Below are 16,943 nucleotides of genomic sequence, written 5' to 3'. Positions count from 1 at the left end.
AGAAAATTTTTAAAATAAAAGTGAGTGAATTAAAGAAGAGATAAGTAAATGTTTTCAAGATCAAAAACAAAACTAACTGACAATCTCACTAATAAAATGAGCACATATGCATTTCATATATGTCAGAATATGGTTCTCCAGTTTTTTTTGAGGTTATACAACTGTATTACTTAACGCTATATACTTGGAAACTCTTAAGCTAAATTATTGCTTAATCAGTGTCTAGTAGTACCAGAAAGAAAATATACTAAATTAAGAAAACTGAAACCGGGAAATATTTCCTTATTTCCTGTTGCTCTGTACATAAATTTGTCTACACTTTAAATCATCATATCCCACTACCCTGTAGAATAATAGATTTACAAATGACATCATATTTTTTCAAAATATTTAAATAATTTATATCAGGAGTCTTCTTTGAAAATCTATCCCAAAACAAAATTCAAACTATGAAACAATATACATATCTAAATATGCTGATCAGAGTGCTATTTATAAAATGGAAAGATTGGGTGAAAGCCAAATGAACAGTACACTCATCTATATAATTCCTCACTTGGTATCTCCATTTGAATAGGTAATAAACAATCACATTTAATAGGTGTTATAGGTTGAATTGTTCTCCCCCCTTAAAAAAAAAAAAAAGAAGGTATGTTGATATCCTAACCCTCAGTACCTCAGAATGGTAGTTATCTGGGGAAATCAAGTTAAAATGAGGTCATTAGGGTAGACTTTATTCCAATATGCCTAGTGTCCCTATAAAAAGGGGATATCTGAACAGAGAGACGGATATGCACAAAAGGAAGATGATGTGAAGACAGAGGAAGAAGACGGCCATGTGGCTGGAGTGATGCATCTATTAGCCAAGGAATGCCAAGGATTGTCAGCAAACCAGAAACTAGCAAAAGCAAGAAGAGGTTCTCCAGAGCTGTCAGAAAGAGCACAGCCCTGCTGACTCCTTGATTTTGCACTTCTAGCCTCCAGAACCGCGAAACAATAAAATTATATCGTTTTAATCCACTCAGTTTTTGGTACGTTGTTATGGCAGCCCTAGAAAACTGACAGAATATGTTAAAGGAGATCCGTTTGTTTCCATCCCCTCCACCAAACCCAGTTCTCTTCCCTGTCCTCTATCCCACAGGCAGAGCTCAGAATCACCATTTCTTCCTCAGAATCACTCCATCAACAAGTTTTGTCAGCTTCACCTTCAAAATAGGGATACCAGGGCACAGCCCCTCAGGTCACCTCCTCCACTGCTAACACCTTTGTCCAAGCCATCTTCGTCTTCAGGCTGGACCACTGTGGGAGCTTCCTGACCAGCCTCCCAGCTATGGCTCTTACCCCTGTGGTCCTAGTTTCCACATAGCAGCCACAACGATCTCATCAAGACGTAAATCGGATCACACCTCTTCCTCAAATACACTTTCATGTCCCTAGCCTGTGGTCAGTACACCTCTCCTTTGGGTCAGTTACTGAGGTTTCTGGCCTCATTTATGATCAGCTTTGTCAGTGTCCATGGATGCTTTGGAGAAGGTATAGTCTGTTCGTAGGCTCCCAGAGTATTGAAATGAGATTATTATGAGGATTAAATGAGGTATTTACTCTTTCATTTGTTCAAAAATATGTATTGAGCACCTGTTACAGGCCAGGGACAAATCTAAGGTCTATGGATATAGTCCCTGCCCTCATAGAATTGACATTCTAGTGGGAGTGAGGTTTGCTTAGCAAACAGGAGTGCTTGACAAATAGATGCCATTCAATGCATGCTAGCTGCTATAATTATTAGTGTATTGAGATAGTCAAGAGGGACAGAAGGCATTAAATTGATTTTTTTCCCTAAGCTGTCAACCAGAATCAAAACCTGTCTGCAATTATTGAATTTTAAATTCCCAAGATTCTACTGAATCATTAAAATGGTATAGATATTTGTAGAATATTTCCTAAGGTATTATTTCTGATTATATAAACTTATTGGTTTTTATTAAAAATGAAACAAAACAAAAACAAGCCAAAAACAAAAAACAAAAAATATAACACTGATTCATTATATATAAAGGTATGAAATTTCCTCTCCCCGACACCCTTCCTCCCTCAAGGATGCACACATGTTTCCATGGCACCTTGTTTACTGAGAAGCTTCAGAGGCTAAGACAGGATGGCAACTAGAGGTGAAGAAAGAGGTGCGGATCCCATCCTTCTGATTCTGAATCTCAAATTTTATTTCAAGAGAAAAAAAAAAGTAAGGTTGGGAATCTTGCTAACCCCAAAACTTAGTGAATAAAATATAAACATACTAGTATGGATGAATCCACCTGGTACGGCTTAGTTGCACAATGGAAAATTTCTAGTTTCTCCTCTTCACTTGAGAGAGAACGGGTAGGAGGATTACATACTATATAAACAGCCTAAAATCCCAGAGGAAGGAAGTTTCATTCTGACACAAAATTAAAAAGCTCAAATGTTATCCCATTTAGACAATAAATTAAATAGAAAGGAGAATAGAGAGGAACACTTATTAAAAAAAAAAAAATTCTAAGAAAGGCAGCCCCAGAAGAGGTAGAAATACAGTTTGAATAACTTTGATCCCATTTACTTCTTATTAACATTCATGACAAAAATGGTCAGTTTGTTCTCATAAAATCCATGCGGCTCACTTTACCTGTTACTCTAGGGAATGTGTCTTTCAATTTCCTTGACACATAATTTTATTAGAAGTATCATGAAATGTCAAGCTAACCATCATTTGGGAAAGAGACTGTCCAACACTTTCAGCACCACCCAAACAGAAGCTCGTGGGAGGTAAAGTTCACATAAGAAAAACTCATTCATCTTGACAGTAGGCTTCCTCAAATGACAACTCTGCTGGAAAAGGCAATAACATCAAAGTTTTTGCTGGTTTTGTCCCAAGGGCCAGGTTCATGTATTTAAAGTAGGAGAGTTTCTGATATACTTGCACATTATTTGCATATGTCTACCTGGTCTTCAAATTAAAGTTCTACTATAACACTCCTTTCTGTGGGCATTTTGTAATTTTTAATTTCTAATTTCCTTCTTCTTCCCTAAAAAACAAAAATCACTCGTATCCTCCATACCAAAAGAGTATAAGACATGTAGAGAGCTGGGGAAATAATGGCGGTACATGACAAAAAATATTTCCTAGGGCTGCTGTTGCTATCTAAGGACTATTTAGAGAAAAGAGTTCTAAATTCTTCCATAGGAAATCATATTGCCATACATTTTATAGTATATGTATCTAAATATACGTATTTAGATATGTTCGCATCATTTCCATAGGAAATCACGTAGTAAAAATTCTCCTCCTCTCTTCAAACTTCAGTGGGAACAATGGTATACTACTATGCTAAGCCTATTTTACCATCAATCAACTACCATTGTATTCTAAAGATAGCTATAAATGTGACAATACTCTAAACCAGTGGTTTTCAAGCTTTTTTATCTCAGCACCTTTAAAGGTGCTTAATAGCCTTAAAAATTGAGAACACCCAAAGAACTCCATCAATATTTACCATATTAGAACTTAAACTGAGAAATTTTTAACTTCATTCATATTGATTCGTTTTAAAATAAAAAACCCATTACATGTTAATATCAATAATGCATTTTAATTAAAAAAACTATATTTTCCAACGACAAAAATATTAGTCAGAAGAATCCCATTGTTTTCACATTTTTGCAAATCTCTTTAACGTCTGGCTTAATAAGAGAAATTTACTTAACAGGAGGCTTTCATATCTGCTTCTACATTCAGTCTGTTGTGACATATTGTTTTGGCTGAAGTATATGAAGAAGACTGGGCCTCACAATGATAGCTGTGAAAATGGGAGGAGTATTTTAATAGCTTCTTCAAATAATTGTGAATAAACTTTTCCTTTTCTGTTAACTTTAAAACTTATTGGTCTACCTTGTTAACTGGGATTTTGGAACATCACGTACTGGCCGCATTAGCTCCTAGAGTTATGTAGATTCTACCTTAAGGTTGAAACCTTTCATTACACAATTAAAAAGATGCTTATTAATATTACTTCCAATCTCATCAAAAGAATCTAAGCATTAGAAAACTGTCAAGCTCATGATGGCAAATACGAATTTTCAAAAATGCTAGTTTTCTTATGAAAGGTTAGATTTTATGATTGGCAACAAAAACTATTTGTTGTTTTCCTAGAAGTGGTATGTCTATTTTGCTCATTTTCAATACAATGTCTATTAAATAACCAAGTCTGAATAACCATAATTCGTCAGTTGTTATTTTTTTTACAAATAAATAAACAGTTCATTTGGCTCTCGATTCAATCACATATATACCTTCTTTCTGAAGACAACTATCAGATTTTGATATGCAGCAGAAGTGCTTTAGGTGTATTTCCCATTTAATATTCCCACAGCACATTAAAAATATATTCAAAGATAGGGATTTATAAATGTAACAAATTCTACTGCTTCATGAAAGGCATTCTCAAATGAAGCTAGCTTTTTTAAATTGCAAGCGTGTGGCAGCGAAGTACGTAATGACTACTGGTATGGTTGGTGCTACTGCTTTGATTCATGGTGGGATGCCAGAAGTTTTACCACTGCTGCTTTTATAGCATCAGTACAAATAACAATACAAGAAAAAGGCAAATGACAGCTTAGTTTCATTACAAAAATAGTTTTGACCCTAGAGACCCGTGGAAAGATCTCAGGGACGCCCCTACAGATCTGTAGACCACATTTTGAGAATCACTGCTCAAATCAGACTTTATGGTTTTCATTACTGCTTAGAAAGCACAAAAATTATAAATTTCCAAAAACCTATACTGTCACTAGCATAAGATCAAATTTAGATGTGGTTTATCATGAACAGCCTTTAGTCAAGGCTCACACTGATGAGATGATTGAATGTGTCCAATCAAAGCAAAAGGGGATTTCTGCTGAATTGAGCACCCCTTTGCAAAAGCTACAGGTGGACTTCTCCTGCTTAAACAGAATGACCATCTAAGAATTAACTCCCCTTCCAAATTCTGAATCTAATGCACAGAGTTTAATATATGGAATTTCAGTTTAATGAAGAAAGTTAAGGAAAAAAAACAAACACAACAATTTTTTAATCTGTAGTTTTAAGAGTAATAATATACTAAAACTCCCCTGAATAATAATAATAATAGTAATAATAATAATGATAAATAATAATCAAGTATGCTCTCTTAATGTGGGAATCTATGAAATTTAGATATATTTAACAAGTCAGGATGAGGAAGAAACTCCTTCTGTGCATGAAGAGACTCACCTATATGCCGACCGATGTTTCTGCAGGGCGATCGCAGCCAGCTGAAGCCTGGCCTCCACCACCATCTCCAACTCGCCCACGGAACACTGAGAGACGCTCCTGTTACTTGCCTGCTCCATCTCCGACACAAGGAGGCTCAGCTTGTCTTCAGCTTCTGTCAGTAAAATGGACTTAAAAAAAAGACACAGTCACATAAATTCAGAAATAATACAAATAACGTCTCATACTTATGCATCAAATATTTTTACCATACCTAAAAGTAACAATGAATGGAAGACCAAAACGGAAATTTGAACATCAGAGAAGAGAGTTCAGCGAACAGGAAAAGGACAATGGAGAAGGAAAAGGAAAGTGATGGTAAGAGTAAGCGTGTAGGACCGCTCCCCTTTGCTACAGGCGCAGCCAATGCTCATACATACTATTCACTGTAGTTTTGTTCAATAAACTTGCTGAAAACATTGAAGTAGTGAATACTGAACCACTGTTCCTAAAGGAAATATAGGGTTAGGTTCCTGGGAGCCTCTGGACACAGCGTTTTTTTCAACTGATCAATATGTAACCTTGCTTAATGTGTATTAATGTTTACATGCACATTATTTAATATATCTCATAGATTCGTTAACTTTGGACTCACAGCCAATAGCTCTATACCTAAAGTCTGACCGAAACTTAGCTGACACACTTATTTTCTCCACGAGGCACATCACAGACTTTCTGCATGTAGGAACACTAGACGGCGCTTCTGCACTACACTTGCGGGGTCATTTTAAATAGTAAAATCACCAACCAAAAAAAAGCCCAAAAATGCAAAAACGGTGGCAATAAATAGACCATGAAAAAGTCACTTGTTTATAGTATGAGAGTTGGAAAGAAAAACTCAGAGTACTGCCTTGTTTGACTCAACTGAGAACGTGTGTGTTAGATAACTCTATTTTTCTATGCTCAGCCCACATCCACAAATAACCACAAAAGAACCACGGATATTGATTCGGTGTTACAAATAAATTTTGGCATTGGCAAATTAGAAAATACTGAATCTGTGAACATTAAGGATTGACTGTATTTCAAGTTAAACTACGGTCACCTAACTGGCAATGTGAAGATAATGAGATTTTACAGAGGGCAATCAATAGTGAATAGCAATCTGACATGGCAAAATAGAAAGGGACTGACCAACCTTTCAAGGAACAATCTTGGTAAAATCTTGTTTGTACAAAGCAGTGAATACATAAAAGTTACAAAAGTTCCAGGGCAATTTGTAAATTAGTTAATAACATGATTCGTATTTTATTAGTTGCATGATGTTAGTGAATTTCGTACTGCCTAACCTTCAGTTCCCCTGTTCCGGCACAACATAGTTCAAATATGATTAATACTTACGACACAGAGTTGTGAAAATAATCATGCAAAGTGCCTGTCATGTAATAATCGCTGAATAAATGGTAGCTGTTTCTGTTGTTGTTGATCACTATTATTAGTAAGGAAATGAGAAACAGTGTATAGAATATTCAAATCTCATCAAATAAAGAATCATATATTCTGCAACGTCCAATCGGATGGTAAAGTCAGACACATCTGGGCATCCACTTTTTTTTCATGGAAAGCAGACTTCATCTCACCCCAACCCATGCTTATGTTAAAAAAAAAAAAAAAAAAAAAAAAAAAGCCACCTAGTTTCCTAACAGCAAGCACGACCCTGAAAGTGAGCCTGTTCGTGGTCTAATAGTTAGCATCTTGGTAACGGACTTATTATGATTTGAAAACATTTTCAAACTTACCTTTATTTTGCTAAGAGTGAATTCTTCTTTCACTTTTGTAAGATGACTAAATGAGCCTCCATCATCCTTTAAACATAGCTCTATAAGGCACAAAATTTTGGAAGAACCAAGGTACCTATGGTTAGTTTAAGCATTAATTCTAGTTTATAAAATTCATCATTAGTTGAGAACTATCTATAAATTTAATGCTAAAAAAAACTATAATGATAAGTAGAAATATACTGCTATTTCGAATAACCTCTAAACCTCAGACATTAAAAGATTGAGGCTGATTCTTACAGTAAATCAATTATGAAAGGATCTTTTGTACACTTAGCGACATTATTTGAGTCATCAGCTACTGATATAAAGTAGTCGTTCCTCCCCTGGAATTCCCAGAACATCTTAAGGTCCTCAAAGTATTTTGGGTCTTTCGGATATTTATAGTATTTCAATAAGATCTCCTTGGAAGCATTGGTCCTGCTTCTCTGCACAAACCCATCGCTCCAAGAGCAGAGAGTGAGACCATCTGGAACAGCACAACCCGCAATCCTCAAATGTCTTAAATTCCCACCCACAATCTGAAGCTGGCCCTTATTCTGAACCAGGGAGAACTGAGAGAATTTAGATCATAGATTTTGCCTTCTTTGGTAATCCTAGCTTCTAGACTATCAGAGAGAGAAAAACTACAAGTCATTAATTGACCAGGAATTATTGCAAAAATTATTCACCTAAAAAGACTAAATTCGTCAAGTAAGAAGAGGGAGTCTAGAATAACATGGGGCTGAACACATCTGACCTCCTCTCTTCTTCTAACCCCAACCTACTTGACTCTCCTCCTACATAAGGAGGTTCTAGAGCTAGGGCTCAGCTGAGGATAAGGGAGGGGCTGAGCACTGAGAAAGGCACAGCAAGAAGACCTGGGACTGATCTTCCAAAGAGGAAAGTGCGAGAGAGAGACAAAGATAGAAAACGGATGCCTGAAGACTGATATGGAAGGACCCTGTGATGAGTATCAAAACCTGAGACATGCTAGGAAGAGTCTGACCCACGTTTTCCTCACTGCTCTCCCTGCCTCTCCCATGTGGCCCTTTCCCGTGTGGTCCTTCTATGTCATGGCATTTTCCTTCTCTTGGGAGCTTTAAATAACAAAGTATGTTTTCAATGGCAGTTATCTCCTATCTGATGGCCTCACCACATCTGAATAATAATAAAACCTACATTTTAAAACAGAGGCCAATATTATTCTGATACCAACTAGACAAAGACACCAAAAGAGAAGAAAATTATACACCAATATTTCTTATAAATATTGATGTAAAAAAACTTTAATAAAATACTAGCAAACAGAATCCAGCAACACATTAAAAAATTATATACCATGATCGAGTGGGATTTATCCCAAGAAAGCAAGGTTGGTTAAACACTCAAAAATCAATTAATGCAATACACCATATTAATAGAATAAAAAACAAAAACCATCTAATCATCCTAATAGATGTAGAAAAGGCATTTAATAAAATCTGGCACTCTATCATTATAAAATCATTCAATGAAGTAGGAACAGAAGAGAAATTCCTCTATCTGAAAAAGGACATATACGAAATACTGACAGTTAGCATCATACTTAATGGCGAAAAATAACTATTTTTATGGTGACATCTAACACAGTTAAAAAATACATGTACCCTATGGCCCATAACCCCCACCCATTGGTATCTTAGCCCATAGAAATAGATAGTATATCATATGAATATGTAGCACTTCAGCACTGTTCTCTAGAAACAAAGTGACTGCACGTCGACAGGAGAATGGTTGAATGACTGTGGGATATTCACATAAAATACTACACAGTCGGTATAGTGAACTGAAGCAAAGCAGTTGATTTGAGTTGTTCTAGATGCAGAAAAATGTAAAATATATTGTTTATGAATAAATGACAAGTCCTGTTTTGTAAGTATATATAGGAAAAGTACATGGAAATGAGACATATGGATGAACATGAGTATGCATGTAGCTAAAACATAAGCCCATATATGTGTCATTCGTGAGCTAGGAGAAGAGTATGAAAGAATATATACTAGATTGTTCATAGAGACTTTTGGTGGTGAAGTGGGGAGTACAGGAAAGTGAAGAGAAAGAGAAGAAAACAATAAAAAGAAAGATTACCTTTCAAGTTTGGGAGGTTTGCTTTGCTTCTCTCGGAAACAAATCCATGGTAGACTGTTTTCAATATAGTTTCTGGGACACAATTTATTGTGGCAGCCACGTTTATTAAAAAGTATGCTTTAACGAAAGAAAACTTATTTAAGAGATGTTGTTGGCCAATTGTAACCAGAATTTGAGGCGTGCCTTTACTTATTAATTCATCAAGGGCCTAAAAAAATGGAAAAAAATTAAAAAGGCAGATAAGTAAAATATTGTTTTGATATATTATTAGCTTTAGTCCCCTTTTGCACTCATTTGGTTTTGGGTAAAAGAATACAGAAATGGACCTGAGGTTCCGTAAGTGGCAGGAATCTTAAGAAAAACATGTAATGTTAGATCCGTCCCGGCAGTTCCGCGGTGTTTCTGTCATTCCCCTCCCCAGTTTGTGACCTGGGCCTCATGAGCCCAGCCCTGCCACATAATGACAGTGAACCTGTGCTGAGATCAGGGGAGAAGACAACAAAATAGAGAAACTGCAAAAGCTCATCAGCCATGCATGGAGCCACTCTGCTGTGGAGTGAGTAAATTAGAGCTACTAGGACGAGAACAGGAAGAATGGGTGGATAAGTAAGCTCCCTACCCAACTTAGACTCTGCCCTAAATCATTAGAACTCCACCTCGAGTACACCCTCAACTCTCTGGCCCCTCTCTCATGCATACCCACGTCCTTGGCAAAATCATAGCCCCGATAAAATCCAACGCATGCACCTGCAGTAGCGGAAGGCTGGAGAAAATCATGCAGTTATGGTAAGTGGTCCTACTTTAAGTTCCTGACCAAAACTCAGTGCTGCCTGGTCACCATTCTACATTTTCCTGGTACATTCCCTCTCACTCTTTCCTAGATAACCACTTCACGGTCTTCTTCTTTCCAAATTTTAACCCTTCCTCTCCATTGCCCCTGCTAGCTAATGACCTCGCTTCCTCTACTTAACTGAGAAAACTGAAGCAGTCAAAGTAGTGCCCACAGACCCCACAGCTCCACCGCCTCTGCCGCCTACCCAAGCGCCTGCCTCACCATTCTGCCTTCTGTCCTTCCTGCCCACACTGGTCTACTCAGCAATTCTCTTCTGTGCCACAAATGTTCCCTTTCTACAGACACATTCCTATCAGCACGAAGCCATGCTGTCTTCTCCATCTTAAAAAACAAAAACTCTCTATATTCCTACTTCCTCTCCAGCTACTCACTCAGTCCTCGCTCCCCTTTACAGTACTACCTGAAGAGCTGCCAATATTCCAATTTCTATACTTTCATTTGCTTATAACCCCACTCCTTCCCTACACAGAAACCCTTTGGGAAGGTCGCTAATGGCCTACATTTGACTAAATCCAATGTTCAATTCTTAATTCTCATATGTTATATTACTTATAATCCAAGACATTATCTCATAATCAATTAAACTGTCACATGCCCTGCACTGTAAAATTCATTCTAATTTCAGGGTTGTTAAATGCAAGAAATGTAAGGTGCTTGATTCATCAGCAAAATTTGGCAACAGTAACATTTCCTCTTCTGAAAATGCTTCTCTTAGCTTTCAAGTCATCCTGTTCCTTTGGTTTCTTTCCTGTCCTACTGGCCACTCCTTGTCAATCTTCCTTGCTGATGCCTCTTCTCCAATACTTCTTAATATTGGAGTGTCTCAGGGCTCAGTCCTCTTTGCTCTCCTCACTCCCTCCCTATATAGATAATCTTAATAAGGCTCATGGTTTTAATCTTACCTAAATGCTGATGAAATACCAATTTTTTTCTCTCCAGCTCCAATCTTTCTTCTGAACTCAAGACATATATAATCAACTCTGACTCAATGCCTTCACTTAGATGTCTAATAGATAGATAGCTCAAACTGAACATGTCGAAAACTATATTCCTAGTCTCCCCACAACCACACACACACACACACACACACACACACACACACACACACACACACTAAAATATAAACTCTATGAGGGCCGGAAATTTGTACTACTGATTGACTGATGTGTTTGACCGACAGCATTGAAACAATATCTAGCACATAGGAGGCTCAACAGATTAGCTAAAGTGATCCTTTTAAAACATAAGTAGATCAGATGATACCTCTGATCTAAATCCTCCAGGAGCTACCCATTCTGCTCAAAATAAGCATCTAAGTTACAAAGGCCCTTCTCAAAATGGCGTCCTGCTACTGCTCTGACCTCATTTTCTACTGATTCCTAATCATTCACACAACCCTCGTCACACTGGCCGAGACATTCCTCGCCAAGCGAGGCAATCCTGCCCCAAGGCCTTTACACTCACTGTACTCTCTTAGATTATTCTTTCCCCATGTCATATGACTTTATCTGCTTTGAGTCTGTTCACAAATGACACCTCAGTGAGGATCAACCTCATCACCCCATTTAAAATTACAAGCCCCAACCCAGTCCCATGTTCCCAATCCCTTTTACGCATTGCTAGGTTTATTTTCCCTACAGGGTGATTCGTCTAACATACTACATGATTTACTTATTCATAACATTTACTTATATGTTTATTACTAGTCTTGACCACTAAAATATAAGCTTCCTGAGGGCTTAGAGTTCATCCGTATTGTTGATTGCTTTGTTTATTTGACTGCACCAGAATAGTGCCTTCCCACAACAGGCTCTTATTAAATATTTATTGAATTAAAATAAAAGGCAGATGCCAAGGCCATCTTTTCTTGAAAAGAGGGAAGCTATTTGCCTAATGCGAAAGAAGAAAGAAAAAAAAATCTCATTGTTTGGGAGAGCGTGAGGTGATGCTGGCAGTGGGGCGATCTGCCGCTGTCGTTCCTTCTCTCCTAACCTTTGAAGGGGGAAAATCAACACATACAGAAGAGCCGGACTGAAGCAGCACGGAGCCTGAGCTAGCGACAAACTGCTGCACTGGGAAAATGGGTGACAGTCCGAATCCAGAAAAGAAACTTTGGATTGGTTGGGGCGATGAGGAGAGGAGACGTTTTCTCTTTTCTCTCCACAGCAGTGATTTAATGAGTCTCGACAATTACACAGAAACACTTGAAGATCAAAGGAAGATTAATTAGTAATGCTATTTAACACCCCTTTCCCCTTTCCCTCCCTCTAAACAGACAATGTAAAGTGTAATCCGAAGAGTCTTAAGCAGATCAACAGTTCTGTTTTAATTAATTAACTAATAGAAATCAGTTTCCATTATACTGTCAGTCTCTTTTTGTTTAAAAAGAAATGATCAGACAAACACTCCTTTTATACCCTAAACCACTCCTTAAAGAAGTATTTTTCAGGATGCCTTGGCATTTATGACTGGAAAGAAATAAATATTCTTAAACATCCTAAGATCTTGAACACTAAAATGAAATATGAATATGTATTCATATCTTCCTAATACTAGCTCTTTTATGTCCGACAACTTGCTCACAAATTAAAATGAACTTAAGTCAAAAACAATGAATCATATGAAGCATAATTATATGTGAAGTTTGTGGAATAAAATGAACAATAAAAGAAAAGTAATAAGGTTACATTTAATAGAAGGCATATATATACATTCCTATCAAAATTAGGGAGAACAAAAAAAGCAATTTCGAGCAAATGTCTTTCAAAACTATCTAATAAAAATAAATACTTAATAAAACAGAATGCTGTTTCCTAATATTGAAAAAAAAATAAAACTGTATATCTATGTATATGTGCAAACTGCCATCGAGTTGTGTGAGCCCCTTACCTATCCCAACCCTTTTAACAATGGCTGCACTATCCCTCCTGTACTCCTCTAGAGGACAGACTGCTGACAGTCCTAACATTGTTTAAAATAATTATTTCAAGTTATGTAAATGCTACTAGGTCATCAAAGCTTAAATCTCAATCATTCGATTATTGACAAGAACGAATATATTGAGAGCAGCAGTCTAACCCTCTCTTTGTAAAAAATATTACAATAGACTCATTAATTTGTTGAATTAATATGAAAGGAGAAATGGGGAAATTAGAGGAGCTGCTTATGAAAATGTCATATGAAACCTTCCATTAGCTATCTCTATAGTGGTAATCATATTGCAATGTATAAATGTATCAAATGAACATGTTAAACCTATACAATGTTATATGTCAGTTATATCTCAAAAAAAAATTTAAATAAAAGAAGAAACCACTGGCAAAGACGCAGTCTCAGATTGGGGGAAAGGACATGAATAAAAGCAGAATTAAACAAAACTCACAAAATCCTTTTCTTACAACCAGTCAGCTGTCATTGTGTAGGTAATCAAGATAAACATCAAAGTTAGATACTTGACATAGCTAGAGTAACAAACTAAATGCACATGTGTAATTGAAAAATGTAGGGACAATGACCAATATATGTCCAATCTGAAAAACAAATCTGTTTGGGGCCAGTCTTACCTCTGGCCTCAGCATTTTGAGATAAAACCCCATAATTACAAATAGAAGAGCACATTCCATAGAAGATTTGCAAAAACAAAGATTATAGCTACCGAATAGAGATTGGAATGACTCAGAAATTAGCCACACTAAACAGCCAACATTTATAAATTATTGTTATCCTTACCTGTATGTTTTCTTTATTAGTAAGAGGTTTTCCTGAGTCAAATGATTGAAATACCTGTCAATATACATAACATTAACATCAGAAATGAGATCATCATTTTTTTAAATAAAACTGTTAATGTATTCTAAACACATTTTAAATATCACTTTTATTGTAAAAGTATTATATGTTCTAGTCAAAAAAAGTACGTATAGTAGAAAGAAGAAAATAAAAATCACATACAAATCAGTTTTTTAGGTTGTCAATGTTAATACTTTATTGTCTTTATTACCAATTTCTTTTTGATGTATTTAAAATTTTTATATACAGATTTGTATTCCTTTCCTCATTACATCGTAGTTATTTTCTCACACCATTAAATTATTTGTAAACCTCAATCTAATACCTAGGAAATGTTCTATCCTATGAATGTGGCATAATAACCTCTTTCCTATTGTTAGATACCTATGAAAACCACTTCCCACCCACGACCCACCATTCAGTCCTTTTTAAATAACATTGGTGAGTATTTTGTCTGTATTTCCGATTATCACCTCTGGATAGATTCCTGGAAGCAGAATTACAGGGTCAGAAGATAAGAATATATTGAGAAAATTGAAAGGGACTGGCTTAATTTAATTTACACTTCCACCCATGTTGCATGAAAATGCCAAGATTACTGCACTTTTAACAGCACTGAGTGTTAGCACTTTAAAAAAATGTGGCCAGTTTGAGGTGAAATTGTACTACTCTTCAGAATGACTCTTTTTTTTTTTGCAGTTCTTTCCCTTTTTAACTAATTATCTGTAAATATGTTTAGATATAAATCTATGTTGCATTAGGAAATATTCAACTTATTGGCCACAAGGGATTGTTGTATCATCAGATAGGGTACACCCCTCTCTGTACGGAAGGCCCTTTCTAAAAGGTGCCCCTTCGTAGGGCATACTGATGCAAAAAGGTGCCCTGCCCAAATCGCCTGGGCCACCTGGAAACCACCAGCAGCTTCTGGTGGACAGGCCGCTCGCATATGGTTGGCATCCTACTTTACCTGTACCTCTTTGCTTGAGGACATTCTGTGGCCACACGAGCGTTCAGGAGCCGGAAGTGCAGGGAGTATCCCACACCGGTGAGGGACAAGAGATGACTCCAGCCAGTCTTTCTGAGGGTCCCAGTTGCCCACATCAGGGACCTCATTAGTGCTCCCTGGAGTGGTTTTCCTCCCTTCCCTCTATGACTTTCCCACTCCCTCACCATTCTTTCTGGAATCACGTCTCAAATACACCACTTGCTCCCAAATCTTTGCCCCAGGGTCGGCTTTTGAAGGACCCCTAAACCAAGACATCACAGATAGCTCTTATTTAAAGAAAGTGTCGGTAATGTTTTAAATATTCTTCCTTTTCTGAAGATATTCTTCATCTGCTATAATGCACTGAAAAGTGAGTAAATGAATCCAGGGGGAGATCTTTAGTGATATAATTTGAAGAGTGTTGATGATGGGACTTAAGATTTGGTTATGACAGCAGAATCTCAATATGAGTATAATGTTAAAAGAATTTTTTTAAAGTTGCGAAAAGTCCAATAATAATCTATAAGACTTTTTCAGACATAGCAGTTCATAAAATAACATCATTTCATTCAAAATCATTTTGCTATAATGTTGATGAGAAAAATATTATATTCCAAGCTGAGACCACCGTGTGGAGTTTGCATGGTCTCCCCATGTCTGCGTGGACTTTCTCCGAGTGCTCTGGGTTCCCCCACATCCCAAAGATGTGCATGTTGGGTTCAGTGGCTTGTCTAAATTGTCCCAGTCTGAGCGAGTGTGGGTGTGAGTGACTGTTCCCTGCAATGAAAGAGCATCCTATCCAGGGTCCCCAACTGGCACCCTGAGCTTCTAGGATAGGCTCCAACCACCTGTGACCCTGAACTGCAATAAGCAGATTGAAAAACCAGCATTTTACTTTTTTTTAATTAATCTTTCTTAAATGTATGCCTAGCTCACATTATTTTAGTGTTTAATATTTAGAAGTATTTTGGGACTTTATAAGTTTAGTGATGTTTGTTTTTGTGACCAGAAATATGCCATAGGAACTTAACTGTTGTTTATATCTATTAGCTGGTTTTGTGATAGGTCATTTCACTTAAAGGTACAATTTCCAAGAACCGATTGATGGCTTTAAGGACTTACTGTACTTCTTTTACAACTGAAATCTAATTCATTAATCCTTTCTTTAAATAACTAGCCTGCAGCCTAATAACACTGGCACCTATTTTAATTATAAACCCTGAATACATTTTCTCTTTAATTATACTTTTTAAATTCCCAATTGAAGCTGCAGAGCTTCCAATTAACTTTGGGAATACAAAATTTGACATCACAATCCACTGAGAGGCAATTCACCCACACTTTTGTGTTATGATAACTCATTCGTAAAAATCAAATTTGGAATTGACCTGATAAACTGGCTTCAGACTGCTTGCTTGTTTTGGTGAAAACAGTGACCACTTGCTTCTCGTTCTGGCTTCCCTCTCCTCGTCTGCCTAGATTCTAAATGTGGATGGCCCTAAGGATGGGTCCCGTGACTTCTACTTTTTTCTATCTGCATCAGTCCCCAGCTGATTTCATCCACTCCCATGATTGTCAATCTCTAGGCTAATGGTCCCGAATTTGAAGCCCCAACCTCTCCCCTGGACTTCAGATCATATATTCTCTGCACTTACCTAAGCTACATCTTTACCCGTATGTCTACAAGGGTGCTCGTACTTAACATGTTCCATCCCTGCACAGAACAGTATTCCACATCTCAGTTCATGAAAACGTCTTCCTACCAGTTGCTCACGTTGAGCACACCAGTCATCACACTTGACTTCTTTCTCTTATATCCCACATCCAAACCATCACCCACGAACACGCAGCTCTACCTTTGCGACACGGCCAGAATTTGACCACTTTGCACTCCTTCCACCATGGTTACCCCAACCATTGTCATGTCTTACTCAGATCTGCAAAGGACTTCTAACTGATCTTCCTATTTATACCCATGTTCATCCACATTCTAGTCCTCAGAGAGCAAGCGAAGTGGTCCTTTGAAATTTAATTCTTATGCTGTCGTTCCTCTCCTCAGATCTCTGCAAGGTTTCCGTCTTATTTAGAGTAAACTCCCATCCA

The 16,943-nt window shown here is 37.1% G+C and overlaps 1 protein-coding gene across 11 annotated transcripts in view; it reads right to left on the bottom strand.

The window, feature by feature from the left end:
- The window catches only part of CFAP54 (cilia and flagella associated protein 54), a 233,219-nt gene that overhangs the window by 72,364 nt on the left and 143,912 nt on the right, over positions 1-16,943 (bottom strand). For all 11 annotated transcript variants that reach the window (XM_036237287.1, XM_036237282.1, XM_036237283.1 and 8 more), the window contains 4 exons: positions 13,793-13,846; positions 9,211-9,418; positions 7,063-7,142; positions 5,285-5,454 (listed from right to left, as the gene is read on the bottom strand). In XM_036237287.1, the coding sequence (XP_036093180.1) occupies positions 5,285-5,454; positions 7,063-7,142; positions 9,211-9,418; positions 13,793-13,846 (512 nt within the window). The remainder of the gene's footprint in view (positions 1-5,284; positions 5,455-7,062; positions 7,143-9,210; positions 9,419-13,792; positions 13,847-16,943) is intronic.

Source organism: Rousettus aegyptiacus, unplaced genomic scaffold, assembly GCF_014176215.1.
Source record: "Rousettus aegyptiacus isolate mRouAeg1 unplaced genomic scaffold, mRouAeg1.p scaffold_m13_p_2, whole genome shotgun sequence".
Taxonomy (NCBI): domain Eukaryota; kingdom Metazoa; phylum Chordata; class Mammalia; order Chiroptera; family Pteropodidae; genus Rousettus; species Rousettus aegyptiacus.
The sequence above is the reverse complement of the archived record's forward strand: the minus strand, read 5'-3'. Positions and strand labels throughout refer to the sequence as shown.